This window comes from Salpingoeca rosetta (assembly GCF_000188695.1).
Source record: "Salpingoeca rosetta unplaced genomic scaffold supercont1.22, whole genome shotgun sequence".
NCBI lineage: Eukaryota > Choanoflagellata > Craspedida > Salpingoecidae > Salpingoeca > Salpingoeca rosetta.
In genome coordinates, this window is record NW_004754912.1 from 975,144 (window position 1) to 997,643 (window position 22,500).

The 22,500-nt window shown below is 54.9% G+C and overlaps 6 protein-coding genes across 6 annotated transcripts in view; 3 read left to right on the forward strand and 3 right to left on the reverse strand.

The window, feature by feature from the left end:
- The window catches only part of PTSG_07449 (uncharacterized protein), a 6,812-nt gene extending 2,745 nt beyond the window's left edge, over nucleotides 1-4,067 (forward strand). The window contains exons 4-12 of the mRNA XM_004990897.1: nucleotides 43-340; nucleotides 594-697; nucleotides 862-935; nucleotides 1,239-1,347; nucleotides 1,627-1,730; nucleotides 1,928-2,063; nucleotides 2,263-2,294; nucleotides 2,458-2,539; nucleotides 2,749-4,067. Coding sequence (XP_004990954.1) covers nucleotides 43-340; nucleotides 594-697; nucleotides 862-935; nucleotides 1,239-1,347; nucleotides 1,627-1,730; nucleotides 1,928-2,063; nucleotides 2,263-2,294; nucleotides 2,458-2,539; nucleotides 2,749-3,765 — 1,956 coding nt within the window. The 3' untranslated portion in view covers nucleotides 3,766-4,067. The remainder of the gene's footprint in view (nucleotides 1-42; nucleotides 341-593; nucleotides 698-861; nucleotides 936-1,238; nucleotides 1,348-1,626; nucleotides 1,731-1,927; nucleotides 2,064-2,262; nucleotides 2,295-2,457; nucleotides 2,540-2,748) is intronic.
- A 142-nt stretch (nucleotides 4,068-4,209) lies between these two features.
- PTSG_07450 (uncharacterized protein) lies at nucleotides 4,210-7,970 on the forward strand. The gene is made up of 11 exons (XM_004990898.1): nucleotides 4,210-4,426; nucleotides 4,616-4,728; nucleotides 4,912-4,989; nucleotides 5,139-5,281; nucleotides 5,587-5,764; nucleotides 5,902-5,969; nucleotides 6,114-6,166; nucleotides 6,497-6,796; nucleotides 7,032-7,260; nucleotides 7,432-7,500; nucleotides 7,664-7,970. Exons 1-11 carry the CDS (start codon nucleotides 4,262-4,264, stop codon nucleotides 7,813-7,815), a joined length of 1,548 nt encoding a protein of 515 aa, XP_004990955.1. The 5' UTR covers nucleotides 4,210-4,261; the 3' UTR covers nucleotides 7,816-7,970.
- Nucleotides 7,971-8,108: 138 nt separating this feature from the next.
- Nucleotides 8,109-14,160, reverse strand: PTSG_07451 (uncharacterized protein). The gene is made up of 17 exons (XM_004990899.1): nucleotides 13,935-14,160; nucleotides 13,673-13,724; nucleotides 13,429-13,528; nucleotides 13,078-13,188; nucleotides 12,863-12,931; nucleotides 12,383-12,582; nucleotides 11,913-12,175; nucleotides 11,600-11,691; nucleotides 11,200-11,390; nucleotides 10,848-10,966; nucleotides 10,564-10,710; nucleotides 9,978-10,268; nucleotides 9,561-9,645; nucleotides 9,273-9,362; nucleotides 8,983-9,069; nucleotides 8,659-8,744; nucleotides 8,109-8,390 (listed from the first exon to the last, which is right to left on the reverse strand). Exons 1-17 carry the CDS (start codon nucleotides 14,030-14,032, stop codon nucleotides 8,177-8,179), a joined length of 2,295 nt encoding a protein of 764 aa, XP_004990956.1. The 5' UTR covers nucleotides 14,033-14,160; the 3' UTR covers nucleotides 8,109-8,176.
- Nucleotides 14,161-14,258: 98 nt separating this feature from the next.
- PTSG_07452 (uncharacterized protein) lies at nucleotides 14,259-17,939 on the reverse strand (the record flags this gene model as incomplete). Its single annotated transcript, XM_004990900.1, has 12 exons — nucleotides 14,259-14,360; nucleotides 14,570-14,640; nucleotides 14,811-14,908; nucleotides 14,989-15,040; nucleotides 15,296-15,422; nucleotides 15,772-15,846; nucleotides 16,073-16,149; nucleotides 16,503-16,599; nucleotides 16,774-16,871; nucleotides 17,003-17,137; nucleotides 17,429-17,483; nucleotides 17,718-17,939. The coding sequence occupies 12 exons, from the start codon at nucleotides 17,937-17,939 to the stop codon at nucleotides 14,259-14,261; spliced, it is 1,209 nt and encodes a 402-aa protein (XP_004990957.1).
- Nucleotides 17,940-18,022: 83 nt separating this feature from the next.
- On the forward strand, nucleotides 18,023-21,810 carry PTSG_07453 (uncharacterized protein). The gene is made up of 7 exons (XM_004990901.1): nucleotides 18,023-18,139; nucleotides 18,395-18,463; nucleotides 18,591-18,885; nucleotides 19,041-19,220; nucleotides 19,585-19,805; nucleotides 19,980-20,216; nucleotides 20,424-21,810. Exons 1-7 carry the CDS (start codon nucleotides 18,074-18,076, stop codon nucleotides 21,513-21,515), a joined length of 2,160 nt encoding a protein of 719 aa, XP_004990958.1. The 5' UTR covers nucleotides 18,023-18,073; the 3' UTR covers nucleotides 21,516-21,810.
- Nucleotides 21,811-22,288: 478 nt separating this feature from the next.
- The window catches only part of PTSG_07454 (uncharacterized protein), a gene marked incomplete at both ends in the record, with an annotated part of 1,667 nt that continues 1,455 nt past the window's right edge, over nucleotides 22,289-22,500 (reverse strand). Inside the window, one exon of the mRNA XM_004990902.1 lies at nucleotides 22,289-22,472. Coding sequence (XP_004990959.1) covers nucleotides 22,289-22,472 — 184 coding nt within the window. The remainder of the gene's footprint in view (nucleotides 22,473-22,500) is intronic.

Below are 22,500 nucleotides of genomic sequence, written 5' to 3' on the forward strand. Positions count from 1 at the left end.
ACACACACACACACACACACACACACACACACACACACACAGCTGTTTCTGCTGACGAGTCTCGAGAAGAACAGCGACGTCACGGTGACGGGAACAGAGTACGTGATTTCGCTTGGTGCCGCAACTGGCCTCACACCCACCACGTGCATCGTCTCATTCCCTGACATTCCACGCTCGACCATGCATGACTTGAACCTGACCACGCATGACGTTAATCACGACATGACCGCATCGCATCATGACATGACGACATTGCATCATGACAGGCTCTCCAACTGCGGTACGCGCGACTTCACCGTCACCTGTCCAGACTCCATCACCGTGGTGCGTTTGGATTCGGGTGATTCATGACAAGGATGATGGTGGCGGTGATGGCAGTGAAGGCGTGCTCCAAGTTGAACGGCATGAGGGTGGTGTTGGTTGTGATACGCAACGCCCGTGCTACCAGTCACACGCACACACACACACACACACACACACACACACACACACACACACACACACACACACACACACACACACACACACACACACACACACACACACACACACACACACACACACACACACACACACAAACATAACGTGTGCAGCGGACACGGTGTGTGTGCTGGGGCGGTGTGAATGCAAAGATCCACACGCGACGCTGTTTCACGGCGACTGCATCATTCGCCCCGCCCAGCCAGCCGACTTTCAGGTGCACACAAACACATTTGCCTCTGCAATTGTTGCTGGTGTGTGTGTGTGTGTGTGTGCTTTCTATGTTTCTGTGGTGCATTGCCGCTGATTCCCTTTGTTCCGACTCGAGTTCACCGTCTGTCACCGCATGTCACGTTTGTCCACCCTGGTGGACTGTTGCAGGTGACGAAGGTCGGTGACAGCGCTGTTCTTCGCTGGAACCGCCCCCAATTTGACAACTCCGCCACGGGATTCACGTTAGTGCCTCCCCCTCCCCCATCGCACCCAAGGGCTGTTGTGTTGTTGTGCTTTGCTTGCTTGTTTGTTTTTTCGTTTGTTTGTTCGTTTGCTTGCTTGTTTGTTTGTTTGTTTGTTTGTTTGTTTGTTTGTTTGTTTGTTTGTTTGTTTGTTTGGTTGGTTGCTTGGTTGTTTGTTTGTTTGTTGTTGTTCACTTCATTGCACAGGCTGCAAGCTGCCCTTCCGCACACTGACACACATACGAAACACCCATTGCATCTCCATGCATGTGTGCATGTGCATGTGCGTGTGCGTGTGTTCAGGCTGCACCAGAAGTTGTGCAGCGGGGGCCTGCAGGAGGAGACGGACCTCGGCTACCCGTCCGTTCCGTTCAATCCAGACAAGCTTCCCCTCTCGGAGTTTATGTACACGGTGCGATGGCAACCAATGGTGGTGGTGATTGTGATGATGGTGATGATTATTGTGATGTTGGTGGTGGTGATTGTGATGTTGGTGGTGGTGGTGGTGGTGGTGGTGGTGGTGGTAATTGTAATGATTATTGATGGCTGAAATCGCTTGCCTCCTATGTATGTTGTTGTTGTTCCGTACCCGCCCACTCACGCTATTCTGTGCACCACCACGAACCATGATCTTTCAACCACGACCACGTACGACCAACGACGACCCTTGAACCGCCATCGGCGTTGGTAGCTGACGGATGTGCCTCGCACGTGCTGGCTGTTCTCTGTGTTTGGGTACACCACCGGCGATCTGGCGGGATACCCGACGCGCACCATCAGGGTCGACTTTTCAAGGTGATGGGCGCTGTGCTGCTGTGGTGGAGGGTCACAAGGCGTGAACGTTGCATGATGTGGACACAGCAACACAGATACTTCTTCTTTGACTCACTTGTACCTGCAAACACACACAAACACACACAAACACACACACACCTGCACACACATGTGTGCACGCACACACTGTCTCTCATGCTCTTTGCGCGTGGCAACAGGAATCCATCACCATCGCCACCATCGCCACCATCGCCACCATCGCCGCCCTGGCCATCGTGGTCGACGTGGTCTCAGCAGCACCCCACGCACCGCCCGACACACACGCACCCGCACACGTTCACGCCCGTCTCCCCGGTATGCGGAATGGTGGCTGTTGTCGTTCTGGTGGTGGTTGTCGTGGTTTGGTGGCTGCGGTGACGAGGGAACAACAGGGGGGGGGAGGTGTGTGTGTGTGCCAACTTCTCGTTTGGCTGCGTTGTGGTGACTTGCGCTCGTGCTCACGTGTTGTCGTTGTCTCTGCCCATCAATGTTTTCATTGTTTTGATGCCCACAGACGTCCTCGGCCTCTGGCGGCGAGAGCAGCATGTGAGCTGACCTGACACCACATGCACACACATAGACTCACATTTATGTGTGCACACTCTCACCACACCCAAACTCACACCCACACAACACACGTACACACTCAAATTTGCATGCTCACTTCCACATACATACACACACTTGTTCGCTGCTGGTGTTAATGCAGTGCGCGGCCTGAGATTATTGCGACGTCGATTGTCCTCTCCGTCATTCTGTTTCTCCTCGGGGGCGCAATCGCACTGTACCAGGTCAGATGAGTCGCAATACACACACGGGCGTGCGCACACACTCATGCGTGCATGTGAAGCGGCCTTCGTCTCCCTTCTTCTCCTTGTTCCTTCTTCACAACATACATCCCTTCACACGTTCACACATGTACACACATGTACGCATGTCTCACTCTCCCAACCGCCACCGCCATCACCATCACCACCACCACCATCACTCATCACTGCAGTTTGTGCAGTTCCGGCGTCGCGTGCGGCTGACGCGGTTTGACTTTGATGCGGAATTGGAGCACGTGGGGACCGACGGAGACGGCGGTGAAATGCAGCAGCTGTTGCAGGATGCGGCGGCTGCGCGTGTGTTTGTGGACGCGGACTCCGATTCCAACGACGACACCGATCAAGGCAACAGTGACAACAACGGCGCCGACGGCGACACGGAGGGTGGTGGAGATGGCACGACCCCGGCTAACAAGAAATCGTCGTCATCGTCATCGTCATCGTCATCGTCGTCGTCGTCGTCGTCATCGTCGTCGTCATCGTCGTCGCTGGTGCGGCGAACGAGCCAGCTGCTTGAGCAGAAGCGGCAGCAGCGCCGCATGATGCTGATTGGCACGGGCGTGTTCGCCGTGGACCAGGCTGAGGACGGTGAGGGCGATGAGGCAGGTGGTGGTGGCGGCGCGGGCCAGGACGCGTTCTCGCGCATGGAGTCGCGGTTGCAGGAGCAGCAGCGGTTGCGGGAACGCCTGCGCGCTGATGTGCTCTCACGCCATCAGCAGGAACAGCAGCGGCAGCAGCAACAGCAGCAGCATGAGACAACACAAGACCTCCACGCTGCCAGCACCGACTCGCAGCAGCAGCAGCAGCAAGAGTCAGAGGTGATGCACACATCCACTTCATCATCGTCGTCGTCGTCGTCGCCGTCGTCATCGTCGTCATCGTCGCCACTGGATGCACATGCTAGCACGTCGCAGTCATCGCCGCCGCCGCCGCCTTCACAATCGCAGAGACGAAGCAGCGCGGCGAGCAGCTGTGGTGGTGATACTGCTGGTGATGGAGGCAATCCAGTGGGTGCACAGCGTGATGGTGATGGCGATGGTGGCAATGGTGGTGATGGCGATGATGGCGATGATGAGGGCGCGAGAATAGCAGAGCAGCCGGGTACTGTGGATGGCGTCAAGTTTGTGCAAGGCGATGACGATGACGATGACGATGATGATGATGATGTTCTCATGTTTGAAGATGAATGAGGTGTATGTGCTGTATGGCTCGTACATGTACACTCGCGTGATGGTGTTATGGCTCACGTGTGCGTCACTGTTGGCGTGAATGGAATGGAGAGGAGAGGAGAGGAGAGGTGTTGTTTGATGACGATGATGTGAAACGCTGCTGATGGTGATGCTGACGATGATGATGGTGATGGTGATGGTGATGACGTCGTATCTTTACACTTGCGTTGACTTTTAATCTCCTGATGTGTTACATTACAAGACTGTATTGTTTTGCTGCCGGTGGTGGCTGGTTTCAACAATGATAAACATCCCCAACCCTGCCTGATGTATGGTGCCTGTGGATGGATGGAGGAGAACACACGGGCAAGGAGAGGGCGGGTGACAACATGACATGCGTGTGCATGGTGCACGACGGTCCGCGCCAGCGAAGCACCAGGACATCCGAATACATTTCATGCTGTTGTTTGCAGTCAACACGAACCACGACGAAACCACGTGTTTGTTGTGTGCGACGATGAGCGAGGAGGAGCCCAAGTCGGCGTTCAGCAACGATGGCGCCGAGGCGATGACCCGAGGCGTTGCTGTCGGGGACGAGAGTGCGGTGACGCCAGAGGACATGGAGACCTTCTTTGAACTCTCGCGTTGCACCAACGCGGTTGCAAACCACCCAGGAAACAAGGTGTGCTGGACTGTGTGTGTGTGTGTGTGTATGTATGTATGTTTGTGTTTATTCGTGATTGCGATGTGTGTGTGTGTGTGTGTGTGTGTGTGTGTGTGTGTGTGTGTGTGTGCATATGCATGTAGTGCATGTGAACACCGCTCCCCGGCCTGGCATCTCTCACACGTTGATCCCTTTGTGCTGTCGCAGATTGCACTGCAGTTCCCGGACGAACTGCTCCACTATGGCGTGACTGTCACCGAGGAGCTGAAATCTCGCACGGGCAAGGAGTTCTATCTCTTGGCCGACACCACCTTTGGCAGGTGTGTGTCTGTGCATGTGTCTGTGTCTGTGTCTGTGTGCGCGCGTGTCTGTGAGTATGTGTGTGACTTGCAACAGAAGCAAGGGGTGACAACGGCATGATGACAGCAGCATAGCAAATGTGTGGGAAGCGTGGGTGCGTCGTCAAGTGACTTCCAGTTTGATGTCTGGCTCCTGGTTTCCAGCTGTTGCGTGGATGAAGTGGCTGCAGAGCACGTGGATGCAGATGTTGTCATCCATTTCGGCAACTCCTGTCTGAGCAGGTGAGGGAAATGTCTTCAGGAACGCATGCATGTGTGCCGTGCAGAGAAGCTGATGAAGTTCAGTCGCCACACTGCCGTTTTCGATTCATCGACGTATTTGCTGTGCTCATATGCTCGTTTTCGATGCCACCTCTCTGTTGCACATCCAGAACGAGCCGGTTGCCTGCCCTGTATGTGTTTGGAAAGTATCCACTTGACCAACAAGCGCTGCTTGAGTACGTCACCAAACTTGCCGAAGAGGATGCATCAGAAGTACACGTGCTCTTCGACGTGCGCTATCAGCACCACCAATGTACGTGCGTGCGTGTGTGTGTGTGTGTGTGTGTGTGTGTGTGTGTGTGTGTGTGTGTGTGTGTGTGTGTATGTGTGTGGGTGTGTGTGGGTGGGTGTGTGGGTGGGTGTGTGTGTGGGTGTGTGGGTGTGTGGGTGGGTGTGTGTGTGGGTGCCGACCCGTTGTCCTGCTTACTCGTCCGTCTACCTGCCTGTTTTCTTGCCTTGCATGTTTGCCTGTGTCCCTGTCTGTCTGTGGTTGCGCGCTTGCTGCTCGTGCACTCACGTGTGTCATCACAATCCACATCACAACATGCGTGACGACAGCCGCTGTCGAGGCAGCAGCTGAACGCTATTCTCACGTGCACGTCGTTGGAGTTGACGCCGCGTTCACATCGGCCGAGCCGGCACCGGCCATCCCACACAGCCACCGCAGCGGCGACAGCAACGATGGCGACGATGGTGAGGAGCAACACAAACCACGCAGACCACAACAGCCACCAAGGTGAGGACACGTGCAGGTGCTGTTGCAATGCCCTCCACTGTGAGTGATAGTGGAGAGGTGTTTGTGATGCAGGTGACTCTCAAAATGCGAGACGTCAACTGCACCTGACGCGCTGCGCAATGCTTCATGCTGTTCAGGTTTGGCCGGTATGACCCTTCGTTCACCAATGAGGCTGCAAGCGGACATCGCTTCCTCTTCGTTGGGGGTTCGTCGTGCCCTACTTTGCTCAATACACGCACACACGCATATATGTCTGCAGTGTTGGATTCCTTTGCTCAACATGCCGTGTATGTGCGCGCCATAATGTTCATCATCTCACCTCTCTTTGTCGTGCATTGTATTGACGCAGCACCAACGTCGCGGCTGCTGATGAACCACATGCTCTACTTCAGTCAAAGCACGGTGAGAGCAGTACACATGCACACATGCACGCTGGGTGCATCCTCCGCCTCTGCTGCACTGTACTTGTGCCCACTGTGTTTAGTCTTCACCCACTTTCTCAGCCATCGTCGCCGTTGCCGCTGTTTTCGTCATTGCCACCGCATCATTTCTCATCACCACCATCACTGCTGCTGCTGCTGCACCATCGTTGTCTCTCCTCTCACCATCATCATCATCATCATCATCATCATCATCATCATCATCATCATCATCATCATCATCATCATCATCATCATCATCATCATCATCGTCGTCGTCGTCGTCGTCATCACCATTATCACCATCAATCAGTTCTTCACGTTTGATCCGGCGACGGGCGCGGGCCGACAGGAGACGGCGCGCGTGAACCGTCAGCTGATGAAGCGCTATTTCCTCATCCAAAAGGCAAAGGACGCAGGCACTGTTGGGCTTGTTGTCGGCACGCTCGGATCAGCTGATTACAAGGGCGTCACCGACCGCCTGCGCACGATGCTGCGCGCATGCGGGAAGAAGGACTACACGCTGCTCGTCGGGAAGATTAATCCGGCAAAGCTCGCAAACTTTGATGAGATTGACATTTACTGCCTCGTCGCCTGTCCTGAGCACTCGCTGGTTGGTGTTGGAGTGAGTGAGTGTGTGTGTCTGTGTCTGTGTGTCTGTGTGTGTGTGTGTGTGTGTCTGTCTGTGTCTGTGCTGTGTGTGTGTATGCGCGGCTGGACTGTCCATCTGTGTGTGTGTGTGTGTGTATCTGCGACTGTATTTTCCGTCTGTCTGCGTTTGTTCATGTGTGTCCGAACCCAAGCGCTCACTCCCCTCCCCCCCCCAATCATCACCACCACCACCGCAGATTGACAGCGCCGAGTTCTACCGGCCGGTCATCACCCCATATGAGCTCGAGCTCGCCTGTGCGCCAGCGCGGGAGTGGGGCGGATTCCTGGAGAGCGATTTCCGCCAGCTCGTGCCCATGATTGACGAGGACCTGAACGCGCTGCTTGATGGCGATGGCGATGACGAGAGGGAGCCGCACTTCTCACTCATCAGCAACGCCTACATCGACCACAGCGACCGCAAGCAAGGTGGCGAAGTGGGGCGTGTGAGTGACGCTTGTTTTGTTTGTTTGGATATTGATGTGGAGAATGCTTCTTGACCCTTATGCCCTCCTCATCTCAGTCTCCACCCTACCTCTGTGTCTCATTCGTTGTTGTGCAAATTTCCCTGTCGTTCGTCTGTGCTGCCGCCGCGTGCAGAGCTTGTGCGGACAGACAGGGGAGAGATTGTTGCCCGTGATGACAACACGACGCTGGCGCAATACGGGGGTTGGTTACTTGCAGTCGTTGGTGCTGGTGTTCACGCACATCGCACATTGCTGGTGCTGGCGGTGCTGGTGTACTTGCTCGCTCGCATTCAATGCTCGCACCCCACCACGAGCACCACCAGCTCACCACAACAACTCACCTTACACCATCGCCACCATGACAGGTGGATTTCTGCAGACGCGGACGTATCAAGGGCTGCAGCAGCGGCTTGGCGAGACGGAGGTGAGCAAGGCGATACAGGGCAGGACCGGTGTGCCCATCCAATACGACGAGGAGCCAGACACATCCACGCACGATGGCGGTGACAAGGCGTGATGCGGTGGTGTGTTGTGTGTTGTCTGTGTGTGTGTGTATGTGTGTGCAGTAGTTGTTGGCGATGTTTTCTGCTGTTTACATCGTGGACATGAACGCATCAAGAGTAAATGGAAACGAAGCGCCCTGTTTCTCAAACGAAAAGGAGGCAACTTGCCATGACAACCACAAGAAATCGACTGGACGTTGTGACTCGAACACATGAATGCATGCAAAAGCACACATACACACACGCACACACACACACACACACACAACAATCGCACACACACACACACACACACACACACACACACACACACACACACACACACACACACACACACACAACAATCGCACACACACACACACCATCACATTTGCATCAGACGTATGGGGTGGCGCCCGGCCGCTGCTTCTCGGCCTCCAGCGCCTGCTGGATCTTCAACTGAATGTCATCCCAGTCCACCTCCACCGACTGCGAGTACTGCACAAATTTGGCCTTTGATTCGCGTTGGCCGAGACCCTCAAGATAGCGCTGTCGGCTTGCCAGCACGGTGTCGACGTGCGTCTTGTGCTTGATAGCCACATCAAGGGCCCTGATGGTGATTGAGTGGCGGGAGAATGTTGCAAGGTTGGTGATCGAGTGAGGGACAGTCACAGGGGGGCAAAGACAGTCAGGGCAACAATGGCAGCGAGCGACACAAACACACACACACACATACACAAAAACATACACATGCATACACACAAAACATGCACACACACACACACATTTACATAAACATACACACACATTTACATAAACATACACGTACACATAACCATAAACATGCACACACACACACACACACGAGTGAAACTGACTTGTCCCAGTCAAAGAGCCGGATGTACATGTCGACGAGGCGGTAGATGAGGCCGGCCTGCAGCAGCGTCGTCGCCGCTTCCTCAATCTGATGCGCACAGTCGAACACACGAGTGAAGGAGTGAGGGAGTGAAGGAAGGGTGATGGCGGGAGGTGGTGGTGGCAGCATCTGTTCGCGTTGATGATGAAGAAAAGCGATGGGTGGATCCACCGTGGTTGCTGTCCACGATTACCCATACACCAATGCACCAATGCTTGACATCAGCCAGTGAGTTGTCATCAATCATTGTCATGACCCCTCCCCTCAACATCGTGTTGTATCGCACCTGGCCCGAGAAGACTGCCAGCTCCGCCTTTCGCCCCTCCGCCGTTGGGATGGACTTGACCAGCTGCAGAAACTCAACCTTGTCAATCTGATCATCACAGTGGCGGTGTTGCGTATCGCGATGAGAGGTGTGTGTGTGTATGTGTGCGTGTGTGTATGTGTGTGTGTGTGTGTGTGTGTGAGGGTATGAAGGGCGGGGCAAGACAACACATGCACAAATGTACCCGCGCATGAGGGCATTCAAACAAACACACATGCACATACGACCACACACGACCACCAAACTCTAACCGCGTTGACAGCGGCGTACGCAATCTCCGCAGCGTTCAGTTCTTTCGCTTTTGTGGCGATGACCGCCAAGCACGCCCACAGCGCATCCTCCTGCACGTGTGCGTGTAATGTGTGTGCGTGTAATGTGTGTGTGTGTGTGTCAATGTGTGTGTGTGTGTGTCAATGTGTGTGTGTCAATGTGTGTGTGTGTGTCAATGTGCGTGTGTGTGTGCAGGACAGTGACGAGGGTGTGTGTGAGCTGGGTGCATGCATGCACACCATCGTGCTTGACAGCGGAGTGCCACCGACCTTGATGAAGCGGCAGAGGCGGATGGCGTCCTCCCACGCGTTTCTGCTCGTGTGCGACTGCAGCACCGCTACTTGCGGCGGTACGCTGGTGATGTGTAGTTTGTTTCGAAAAAGTGGGGGAGGGGGGAGGTGAAGCATTGATGTGAGTCGAGATGGTTGAAACAACTTGCGACCTGCTCGAACACACAGAAGCGTGCACGCAACGAACGCACACGTCAAAAGCAACCGCGCTCTCTTCCGGCTCTCTCGTTGCGCGCGCACAAAGAGAGAGAGAGAGAGACAGAGAGAGAGAGAGAGAGAGAGACAGAGAGACAGAGAGAGAGACAGAGAGAGAGAGACAGAGAGAGAGAGAGACAGACAGACAGACAATAGCACACACACACGTGCACACATACACACACATACACCTGCCAGCACCTGAATGTCATGCTTGCGCCGTCTGCGCGCCTGACGCTGCACGTGTTGCCGGAGAACGACGTAAGATATGGCGCCTTGCCCAAGTCACCACCCGTCACCACACCCTGTTTGGTGAACGACAGCATGTCCTGGTCCACAAATGCGCAGGCCGGGTAGAACCAGAGTTGCAGCTTTGCCTCCTGCAAGGTCGCGAGCATGTGGTGGTCGTCGTGCCACATGGCATCGCTCACCATCGTCGCAATCTTCTCCGCGCGGCGCTGGGACCGGCGGACCTGCACGATGCACAAATCGCTGATGATCGGTCGTGGCGGCGGTGGTCGTGGCGGCGGTGGTGGGTGGAACACATGGAATGAGGCATGCAGTCGTTCTCGTGTGCAAGCTGGGCAGTCGCACCATGGACATGCACGCACAAGCATACACGGGTGTCTTGCAAGTCCACTTCTTTCATCACGCATACACGCACACAAGCACACACACGCACACACACACACACGCACACGCGCGCGCACACACACGCACAAATGGTCATTCATGTCCACACATCCTCCTTCCTCTCCCCTTCGCCCGCCTGCTACGTTATTCTGACCGGTTCTTGTCGACAAACGCGAGGCATCTGTCGAGGGAAGCACCGCCCTGATCAAGGAGGATGGTAGAAATTTCAACAGAGTGCACGAGTGGTTTGCCCATCTCCTTTCCGCTCTGCGTGTCGTACACACGCACCGCCTTGGCATCCCTGAGGTGGAGGGAATGAGTGGAGGGGAAAATGGGTGGAATGGGTGGATGAGAAGATTGAAGAGAGCATGATATGTACACGCACTTGCTTGCGCACCCACACAAACAACACACACACACACACACACCACAAGTGACCTGTGATCGATGATGGCGACGGTGTCGTCGGCGACGGCGATGGATGTGGCGGAGAATCGGTCCGATTGCGCGTGTGGCGGTTTGATGGTGCTCGCAGTCTTGCCGTCATATGTGTACACCTGCGTGGAAGCAGCAGCAACAGCAGCAGTAAAGCGGGCAGGGTGGCAGCAAGAGAGCGACGGCATTGTGAGGAGAATGGTGCATGGTGAGGTGACAACCGGTATTGCAACAAGGGCACAGGCGCCAGTCAAGCAAAGGTGTCTCCCAACCCCCAACCACACAGACACACAGACACACACACACGCACACAGACACACAGACACACACGTGGCACAGAGTGGCGCATGCGGACCGTGATTGTGTCTGTCTTGTCGGCGAGTGCAATGTGGGATCGGCCGAGTGTGACGGCAACAGCGGGCGCCTTGAGCATGATGGTGCTCGGGGACAGCCAGTTGTCCTCTGCATACACAACACACTGCGTCGCCGTCGTCACGACTAGGTGCCCGAACCGGAGCACCATCTTCACAATCGGCTCGCGGAAGTCTAACGCAGTCCGTGTCATCGTGGTGATGATGATGATGGTGGTCGGTCGGTGGGGTGAGGTGGGGTGGGTGGATGAGCAATGGGCAATGGACAATGGACAATAGACGAAGCAAACCGGCACAAGTATGACGTTGCGTGAGTACTACAATCCCCATCACCACGACCACCACTGTCATCAAACGGTGCATGCAAGCGCCAGGGCAACCCACCGAGCTCCTCGTCTGTGTTGGCTGCGATGGAGCGGGCGATGAGGGTGGCCGGGCCCGTCTGCGTCACGACGTAGCGCGGGCTCGACACAGACCTGCGACGCGCCGTGTGCACGCGTGAGAGGAACGAAGTCGTGGAACATGACGAATGAAGGGAGGGGAGGAGGAGCACGTACACGACTCCGGCTCATTCACGTACATGACGACGCCTACACCCATGACCACCCATCCACCCACAAACACACACACACACGCACGCACGCATGCACACACACGCAACCATGCAAAAGCTACTGCTGCTGCTGCTGCTGCCGACCTCATGACGAGCTGTCCGAGGAGCACATCGCCAGATGCACATGCGCCGGCGAGACGCGTGCCATCGTGGCTCCACTGCACCTCGTACACGGACCCCGTCGCAGGCTTATCCACCGCATACGACCACCCAGCCCTGTCACACAGTCGCACGCTGTTGTAGCCGCCAACGGCAAATGCATCGCCTGTTGGGGACCAGCGGCAGGAGGTGATCGGGTACAGGTCCGGTGTGCTCGCATACAGCAGCCGCCCAAACGCATCCCACACCTTTGTGGTTGGCGGAGGGGAGGGGGGTGCGGCGAAGAGTAGGGGCAGTGAGGCATGAGTGGAGGGTGTGAGGGTGGCCATGAAGACGTGATGGGTGGTGATGCACACAAATGACCTCACACACGAAACACAGAAGAGTACAACAACGTACACCACCACACCACCGTGTACCACACGACAGCAGCAGCACGGCAGCGTCGCGCGCACCTTGTAGCGGCCGTCCTCACCACCGGATACGATGAGATTGCTGGCGGCGCCCCAGTCCACGCACAGCACCACGCCGTCGTGCGCCTTCCACGTCTCGGCCTTTGCTGTCGCCTTGAGCGAGACCACCGCCACGTGTTTGCCTGCCGTGTGGATGGCGCGGCTGCCGCAGGGGCTCCACGCCGCTCCGTACACGGGTTGTGCTAATGCGACGCATGATGATGAGGTGGCATGGGCAGTGATGGGATGAAATGTGACGATGTTTGGAGGGAGGGAGAAGGGGTTGTTGGGTGGTTGGAGGGTGGTTGAAGGTGGTTGGAGGGTGCGGGCCGTATGTGAGAGGCGTTTACAAGCGGGCGTGGATGATGCGAGCAACGTGGACAGTGCGGGTATAAATGCAGACCACAGTTGGTGCTTGAACGCCTCGCATATCCCCAAAGTACATTGAAGTAGCGCAATGCACTGGCATCGCGGCCAGCTCACCTGATTGTGCGAGCACCGTGCGCAACATGCCGGCGCGCGACCACACCTTCATCAGCCCGTCCTCCCCCGCTGCAACAAATTCAGAGGACGACGATGAGAGGGGGTGTGAGGTGATGTAGTTTAAGGTGTATGGTTTGCATGCACGACATGACCCATCCGAAGCGTTTCGGATGAGTGCACAGAGAGGACCGACAACACGTTGCACGGTCGGTCACCTGTGAGAATGGATTGCCCGTCTGCACTCCATCTGAGTGTTGTGATGGCGCCTGTGTGTGCTTCAACAGTCTTCTCGATGCGGCCAGTCTGCGCCATGAGCCGGAACTTGCCTGCAGCGTGTGAAGAAAGAGGAATACATGAATGAGCACAGCCGCGAAAGCAGCATGCAACATGCCAAACGTGGGCACACAAGCAAGCGGCAGCGAACTCACACATCAACAACAACAACTTAAACAACTTAAACAACAACAACAACAACAACAACAACAACAACAACAACAACAACAACAACAACAACAACAACAACAACAACAACAACAACGCACACACACACACACACACTCCCTGACCGTCGTCAAAGGCGATGGCAAATACGTCGCCCTGCGAGCGCTTTGGATTGGGCCCCACGGCGACGCTGGTAGGATACCACTCCTCCTTCAAATTGATGAGCTGCTCAGCGAACAACAGCCGGCAGCAACCACAGGTACCATACACATCAAGTACACGCACACGATAGCATGTGGTGGTGAGCAAGATTCGTCAGCAAAGCGGCCTCCCACAAGCGTGTGACAGGTCAGAGCAACTGCCACCGACCTCGCTGGCATCGTCCAGGGTTTCATTCCACTGCAAGACGCGGTGGTCATCTCTGCACGCATTACACCGCACGCGGTACATCACACGGTCGGTGTGTGTGTGTTGTGAAGTGTAGTGTGGGGTGAGGCAGAGTATCGATATCGATGACAAGCTCTCGAGCGTCTTTGCTGTGCAAAACACAGCGAGCTGTGACATGATGTCGATGATGCGCAGGTTCTTCGTGCTCTTCTACAGTTCGGGAACAAACCTCACACTGACATACCCAGCAGACACGAGTGATCCAGACGTTGTCCAGACAACAGCAGCGGCGACATCTTTGTGCCGGTTGTGCTGCCCGCTCTTCTTCAGCTCAATCTTCATCGTCGCTGTCACATACACACACACGCACACCCTTCTGCCAACCACTTGTTTTGTGTGCTGTTGTTGTTGGCAGACAGTTGGCAACGGCCGAAGTTTGGGCGATTGTGGAAAACTTGCACGAATTTTCGTGTGTGTGTGTGTGTGTGTGTGCCGTGTGTGTGTGTCGATAACGACGCAGGTTTGGCTGACGTGCTTGAGTGTAAGTGTACGTTTGAGCGGTTTAGTATCAGAGGAAGTGTGCTCGAAGGCGGCGACCGGCTTCCTCAATGTCTTCGTCAGTCTTCACAAAGCAGAAGCGCGCGTAGTTGTGCGCAAGGTGGCTGTGCTCCTTTGTGTAGAAGCACGAAGGTGGGATTGCTGCAACACCAACCTCAGCAGTCAGCCACCTGTGTGTGTGTGTGTGTGTGTGTGTGTGTGTGTGTGTGTGTGTGTGTGTGTGTGTGTGTGTGTGTGATTGGAGTAGTTGAGTGCAGAGGTGTGCAGACATGCAGATAGGTACAGACATGATCGCGACGCGTCATGCCATGTGTGTTGTACCTGAGGGATGGTTGGCTTCAGGCCAATGTCTTGGAGGATGCCAACCAGCGTCTCCCGCTTGTGTGTGAACACTGATGTCGATGTTGGTTGATGGTGGCGGGGCAGGTTGGAGCAGAGGGGGTGGGGTGGGATGAACACTTGGTGGCACACGCAGCACTGGACACGGATGCTGAAAAGAAAAGCCAGTACAAGTCACAGCAGCAAACAATCAACAGACAACAGACAACGGACAAGTACTGACTGTCTTTCTGCTGTTGGAAGAACTGCTGCTGTGGTTCCTCTTCAAACACACGAGCGAGCGCCTCTTGCAGCGGCGTCGTCACGCAGAACGGCGTGTACCTGTGTGTGGGATGTGTGTGTGTGTGAAAACACGATACAGTGGCAGTTTAGTCCGCAGCACTGTGTGTGTGGAGACTCACTGTTGCGTGCGCTGCATTGGCTGGATGAGGTGATCCGGTCCAATCGCCCATCCTGACACGACGGTGGAGGTGAGGAGGAAAGGTGACAAGACGAAGGTCTCGGGGGGTCCTTTGGATAAACACACTTACACACACATATGTACTCGCGTACTCACATACTCATACATTCACACACACATACACATGCACGCACACACATGTACTCACGTACTCACACTCACACACACACACACGCACACGCACACGCACACGCACACACACGTGCACATGCACGCACGTACACATGTGCACACATCGACGAACGCACCGATCTTCCACCCGGTGGTGTTGAATGCCTTGCCGACAGACCCGAGCGAAACCGTGCGCTCCCACATGCCGGGCAGCGAGGCAATGTGCACGTGCTCTTCGTCATCGTACAGCAACTTCTCGTACACCTGCAGATGGTGTCGGGAACGGTGTGATGAGGAGGACCGACCGGGGCGTTACAATTACAAGACGGGCGCAAATCAACGACAAGAGTAGGCGAGCACACAAACAAACAAACAAACAAACAAACAAACAAACAAACAAACAAACAAACAAACAAACAAACAAACAAACAAACAAACAAACAAACAAACAAACAAACAAACAAACAAACAAACAAACAAACAAACAAACAAACAAACAAACAAACAAACAAACAAACAAACAAACAAACAAACAAACAAACAAACAAACAAACAAACAAACAAACAAACAAACAAACAAACAAACAAACAAACAAACAAACAAACAGCACACCTCGTCTGCGAGGATGAGGGTGTCGTGTTTCTCTGCCAGCGCTCCAATGGCCGCCAGCTCGCGCCGGCTGAACACCTGATCGCGATTGGTAATTGATGATGGTGGTGGCGGTGGAGAGGGTGAGCTTCGCTGCACAACAGCAGCACCAGCAAATGGGGCATTCCATACGTTGTGCCGTCACACACGTACACACACACACACGTACACACGTACACGCACACACGTACGCACACACACACACACACACACACGCACACACACACACACACACACACGCACACACACATTCACACAATCACACCTTGCCGCTTGGATTGTGCGGGGTGTTGAGGAGGATGGCTTTTGTGCGCGGGGAAAATGCAGCCTCCAACTCGTCCACTGCACGCACGCACGCACGCACGCCGTTGTTGCCGTTGTTGTTGTTGCAGGGCAGAATACGCACGACAGCCGGCAGGCAGGCGAGGTGGCATGATGGCGCGGTCAGCCGTGATGTTTAGCGCAGTGGCGCCCACGTTCACGTGCGGAGAAACCCACCCACAGCACATAATGCTACTCACACGTACGTGCACTCACACATGCAGTACAACAAGTGTGCACACACACACACACACAGACACACAGACACAGACACAGACACAGACACAGACACAGACACACAGACACGCAGACAAACACACACACAGACACACACACACACACAGACACACACACACACACAGGCGCACACGCACGGGGGAGCGTCCAGTCGGCAGAAGAGCGGGTGGCGGCGTCTGTGTTTGCTGGTGGCTGAAGGGACACAGCAACGGCCTTACCACCACACATCTCAATCTAAGGGGGACGCATGGGTCGCACGCGGACAAACGAGTGCAAGACGTGCGTGCAAGATGCAAGTGTGTGAGATCATGCATGTATGCGTGCGTAGCACGTGCAGCACAGGCGCAACGCCAGCGATGCAGCTGGTGCGAATGCAGCAACAACACACACCCTTGCGTGTGCATGTACCTGTGGGATGTAGCTGTCGTAGAAGGGCTCAATGATGATCACCTCGTCGCCGTGATCCACAAACGTCTGGAAGAACAGCAGCAGGCCCTGTGTCGCGCCTACGGCAATGCGCAAGATGCAACAACACGATCAATGCATGCACTGCACTCGATGATACACCCATGCACGCGACTAGGGAAGGACATCACACACACGCACAGCGCAAGCGCAGCATCGCGTGCATACGCACCAACGGTGACGCAGATGTTGTTGAGGGGGTCGAGCGCGCGGTCGTACTCGGGCGAGTAATGCCGCGCAAGCGCGTTCACAAGCCGCGGATGACCGCCAACGCGTGTGTACTGGTGATGCATGCCTGGCTCAGCAGCTGTCGGGAGTTGTCACACACACACAAGGAAGAAGCAAGAGCAGCGCTTGCATGAGGTGGAAGCAAGAGCAGCGCTCGCATGAGGTGGAAGCAAGAGCAGCGCTCGCATGAGGTGGAAGCAAGAGCAGCGCTCGCATGAGGTGGAAGCAAGAGCAGCGCTCGCATGAGGTGGGAGCAAGAGCAGCGCTCGCATGAGGTGGGAGCAAGCACCTTCAACACAAAGGAAGCAAACGCAGTGAGTGAAGACAGTACAGCGACGCAGTACACGTGCAGCAGTGGAATCGTCCTCACGTACCCGTTTGCATGCAAGACAGAATAAAGGGTGCGACTGGAATCGATGGCAAGCCTTGAAACAAACCGTGGAAGGAAAGAGATTGTGTGTGTATGGGGGGGGGGTGAGCAGTGGCTGTAACCACAAAAGTGCAGCAGGGCAACCACAAAACGCACGCACACACGCACACAGAAACACACGCACACGCACGCACGCACACAACAAACAAACACACGAGCAGACGCACCGAAACACACGCACACAACAAACACACACGCATACAACAAACACACACGCACACACGCATACCTGAGAAAGGTTGACGGCGCCATGCTTCTGGGCCAGTGGCGTGAATTCCACCCACACAGTGTCTTCAAAGCCACTAGCTCGTGCAGCCAGCTTGTTCTTGTCGCAGCACAACCTGCTGCTCGAGAGGCTTCGCGACAGAACGGCAGCACTGCACCACTGCGATGCCTGCTGCAGCAGCCGCCGGCCCACAGCACCAACAACAGCACCACAACTGCCAGTCATCATCGTCTGCTTGAAGGTTGTGCGTTAATTTAGCATCAAATCATACCATCTTCCCGCCGCTCAAATTTCAAATTTACAACACACCCCTGTCGACACATGGTCACCACACGCACGCACGTCAACAACACACAGCAATGTTCGCAGTGGCAGCAGCAGCATCTTGTGAGCGCCGCCCCAGTGGCGATGCGCAAGCGACAAAGGTGATGGCACACGTACTCATTTTCTTGTCGATCACACATCTTTGCATGTCCAGTTGTAGGTATTCCATGTGCTCCCAGGCGTCGACACACACACACACACGCACGCACGCACGCACGCACGCACGCACACACACACACACACATGTGCCTTGACGCTGCATCAGGGCCAACTGCATACAACCCACAGAGCATCGACACCTGCCATCTGATGTGTCATTCGCGCCTCACCTGCCACCGCTTTGGTCTCTTCCTCAGGCACCATCCTCAGCGGATTCCATGAGTGAAGACACCATGCCAGCCCCACCGCAGCTGACGGCAACAGAGGTACGCTTGTCGGCTCTGCCGTGCCAATGCGCTTTTGCACTGCATGACATCTCATATGGGCCGACACATTGTTTCAATCGTTTCTCTTTTCTCCTGACGCCTCTTCTTCCCGGCTTGAACGGTGCAGGTCATGGTGCTCCAAAGAGCCGCCATGATTTTGCGGAAGAAATACTCCGCTGCTCGCAAAGGACTTGACGTTGAGACATCCCTTCGTGATTTCGGTTCTGACGCGCTGTTGCATTTGCAAGAACAAGTCATACATATCGCCGTCTTATTCCCAGACGTTGAAATTGTAGTGGACGCGCTGAGTCCGCCCACGACCGACATACATGAGATATTTTCAGCGCGGGACGCTGTAAGACTGCGATTGTTCAAATGCACACCTCCCAAGCTGGAGACATCTGCGCTCAACAAGCGGCTGAGTAAGTGCATTTTTGAGTTGATGTCCTGCGACGGCTGTTTGCGACGTGCTTCTCATGCCTTACCCATGACTCACACCCAACGAATTGGCTTCAGCCAAACTAATCTCGGTCCACCACATACACGTGCATATACATGCGCGCACACTCCCATGCAGACCTTGTGCGGACCGTGGCACCAAGCACAGCTTCAAAGAAAGAGCTGAACAAGCAGGGGAGAGAGGGGGGTGTGGATAGCACCTTCCCTTACTTTATCTCCATCGACTCGTCGACCTTCGCGGTTACCTCACAACTCGCCAAGCAGCTTGACATGGCCACAGCAACACATGGCGACGGGAGTGAGTTTATGTGTATGTGGTGTATGTGTGTGGTGGGGTGTGTATGTGGGGTGTGGTGTGTGTGGTGTTTTGTCGTGTGACTTGCCTTAATTCCTGTATCAGAGCATCTATGATTGTGTGCCTACTTTGTGCGCTTGTGATAGTGTGTGTGTTGTGTGTTGTGTGTCGCAAGGTGGCTGCAATACACGTACACATGTACGCACGCACATGTACGCACGCACATGTACGCACACATGTACACACGCGTACATTCACTTTCATGCACATACATGCACACACGTATGCACGCACGCATGCACCGCCACTGGCATGCAATGACTCACAAGCTCGTGTGTTCTTCTTGCTTTGCGTTTTTGCTGGGCAGCCTCTGGCTTTGAAGACATCAGCACGGACGAATACAAAGAGTGGATCCAATACCAAATGGTGGTGTGCATTCACAATTACTTCAATCGCAAGAAGCTGCACAGCCGCATGATGGTCATCGCCAACGCGCCTGTCTCGAACACGCAGCAGTACAAGATTGACGCTGCGTTTCGTCCGACCGTGTGCGAGCTGCACCACAACTTTCTGCCTCTTATCATTGAGGTAATGATTGACGTGTGCGCCTCTGACTTTTTTATTGCAATTGCTTGTGCATCAGCCACCACACGATACACACACACATAAGCGCACACAGACGCGCAGACGCAAACACACACACGCGCGGAAACACAAATCCTGCTTGCTCACTGCTGTGTCCACCTTGTGTGCATATTGTAGTTGGAGCAGCAGCGTGCACAGCGAGCGGAAGCACAGGAGCAATTGCGCGAACACGCATTGCACGCAATCAAGTGCGTTCCCCGCTGGGAGTCTGTGATCAAGGGGCTGATGTACCCCATCGGCATCGCCGTCGCCGGGAACTGTGTTGATGTGTATGGTTTCGTCCTTGGACACAAGACGTTCGCTGGTGGCCAGAAGATGCCAGTCATCAACACCATCACCCTAACATCCACCACGGTGCACCTCTGCTAGCATATGTTGTTGTTGTTGTTGTTTTCTCTTGTTGTGGTGGCTTGCTCCTCTTGCCCCTGACATGCTGCTCTCCTCGTCCATTGTGGTGTCCCTTTGCTCCGTCGGTGGCGGGCCACATGCTCTCACACACGCTCATGTGTCGCATATCTCCACACTCCTGCTTTCGTGCTTCCTGCTTTGTTGCGGTGTCAGCTGTCCAAGTTCTCCCGTGTGCTGGATGTGCTCTTGTCTGAGCCCCTGCTGGCCTACTACGACTCGCTCTACGCTCGATGCTTTGGAGCCCCTGCCACCACCTCTCCGCCACCGCCGCCATCTACCCAGGGCGATATCCCACCTGCTCTTGTTGAGCGCATTCACTTGAGCGACCATCGCCCCGACGAACCACAGCAGCCACAGCAGCACCAGCACCAGCAGCCACAGCAGCACCAGCAGCACCAGCAACTACAGCAGCAGCAGCAGCCACAGCACCATCAGCAGCAGAAAGATGAGGTCATCTTGGCCAACATGCGCGTGTTCTTCGAGTTTGAAGAAATCAATGCAGACGTAAAGATTATTGACGACACTGTGGTGAAGCGTGTGCCTGACGACCACAACATCGACCGCATTCGTCTTATGTGGCGCATCCTGCACCCACGTCACCCGATTCGCGTCATCAACAGCAACACCATCGTCATGCCCTTCCTCGGCAGCGGCAAGTTCACCACGCCAGAGCAGCTGTTGTGTGTGGCAGAGCAGCTTCTGCGGTTGTGTTTCCACTCACTTTCCCACGCCGATGTGCGGAAGGAAAACATAGCGGTGAGGAACGCTAAAGTCGCGTTCCTCATTGACGTTGAGGATTTTGGAACGCACACGCCGGACGGGTTCAACTGTTGTCTGCTGGAACGCCATCCTGACTTGTTTTGTCGCTCGGGCAGGGACCGGCTGCCGTTCAAAAGCATCCACGACTTTTACTCACTGGCCATGGCATGGGCTCGCCCCGACTTTGGCGAGAGGTTTGATGTCCTGAGAACGTGTGATCGGTTTGAGGATGCGTGCCGGCGACTTGTTGAGTGGCTGCAGCAGAAGAAGCGTGACATGGCGCATGAGAGCGATGGGAACGCCGATGACGGTGACCAGGGAAACGCTGATGATGATGATGATGATGATGATGAGGAGGAGGAGGAGGAGCAGCAGCAGCAGCAGCAGCAGGAGGGGGAGGAGGAAGGCCGTGAGGTGGGCGTAAAGAAGAAGCTGAAGATCCTCAACAAGCTCATCGAAGGAATGCAGAACGCTACCATTCTTTGACCTGTGTTGGTGCAACCACCCTTGCCTTCTTTTATGGTGGTGGCGGTGACAGGGGATGATGATGACGGTAGTGGTGGTTGAGGTGGTGGTTGAGGTGGTGAAATTGCTGTGTCTGGTGTTTTGTCTGCTGTTGCTGTTGCTAATTTGCTTGTTGTGGTGGGCCAGGCCTCCTTGTGATACTTGTTGTGCGTGCTATGATGGTGTGACTTCCATGAAGCTAAATATGGTATGCGTCTATCCCGTGCATAAAAGAGTGACGTGACATATGGCATGACATGACATGACACGACACGCCATGACTTCCTTGATCGAAAAGTATGGATCCTGTGCAGTGTGTTTGGAGATGAAAGACACATTGGTGCCGAAAGGGGGTTAGATGTTTGGAATGGGCGACTTGTAGTGGACTTGCACGAGTGGTGTGAACTCATGTCACAGATGCGGAGTGGGGGGAGGCGTGTGTGGTCGCGTTTGCCGCGTGTGTGCGGTTTGTGTTGTTTATGTCGGTTCTCAAGACGGGCACGGACAAGCAAACGAAGGAAGCAAAACGGCAGACTCATGAAGCACACTTAAGATCGGTGAAACGAAAAAGAAGGCAGTCATCATCCACTCACTCATACACATGAAGCAACCAAGCCATCAAATCAAGCCACCAAGCAAGCAATCAGCCATCAATTACCACTCGAGCAAGCAATATATGGCACCATCACCAATCATCAGCACATTGTGCCACCATGCCATCTTCGTCACGCCGTCCACCGCGGTTGCCGCCCCCATCAGGAGAAGAGGCCACTGCACCACTGGCGCCCAAAGGTGAAGCAGATGCACACGCCGAGGATCAGGCCTGCAAGAGACGGGTCCACGCCACTTCCCTGGACAGCCAGGTCGCTTGCCTTGACAAACCCGTCAAGCACGCGATTGGCGCTCTGAGTGAAGGGGTGTAGCTGCGAAGCAGACACACTACGGTAGCACACAAGCAAGCAACACA

What these genes read in the sequence shown, in the direction of transcription:
- PTSG_07450 (XM_004990898.1), top strand. Translation starts at nt 4,262, where the DNA reads ATGAGCGAGGAGGAGCCCAAGTCGGCGTTCAGCAACGATGGCGCCGAG. An exon ending in GGCAACTCCTGTCTGAGCAG is followed by an intron (nt 4,990 to 5,138) that starts GTGAGGGAAATG and finishes TTGCACATCCAG; the next exon opens with AACGAGCCGGTTGCCTGCCC. An exon ending in TCGCTTCCTCTTCGTTGGGG is followed by an intron (nt 5,970 to 6,113) that starts GTTCGTCGTGCC and finishes GTATTGACGCAG; the next exon opens with CACCAACGTCGCGGCTGCTG.
- PTSG_07451 (XM_004990899.1), bottom strand. Translation starts at nt 14,032, where the DNA reads ATGAAGATTGAGCTGAAGAAGAGCGGGCAGCACAACCGGCACAAAGAT. An exon ending in GGCGCAAGCATGACATTCAG is followed by an intron (nt 9,646 to 9,977) that starts GTGCTGGCAGGT and finishes ACACATCACCAG; the next exon opens with CGTACCGCCGCAAGTAGCGG. An exon ending in CGTACGCCGCTGTCAACGCG is followed by an intron (nt 9,070 to 9,272) that starts GTTAGAGTTTGG and finishes TGTGATGATCAG; the next exon opens with ATTGACAAGGTTGAGTTTCT.
- PTSG_07453 (XM_004990901.1), top strand. Translation starts at nt 18,074, where the DNA reads ATGTTCGCAGTGGCAGCAGCAGCATCTTGTGAGCGCCGCCCCAGTGGC. An exon ending in GCGATGCGCAAGCGACAAAG is followed by an intron (nt 18,140 to 18,394) that starts GTGATGGCACAC and finishes TCTCTTCCTCAG; the next exon opens with GCACCATCCTCAGCGGATTC. An exon ending in AGCAACACATGGCGACGGGA is followed by an intron (nt 19,221 to 19,584) that starts GTGAGTTTATGT and finishes TTTGCTGGGCAG; the next exon opens with CCTCTGGCTTTGAAGACATC.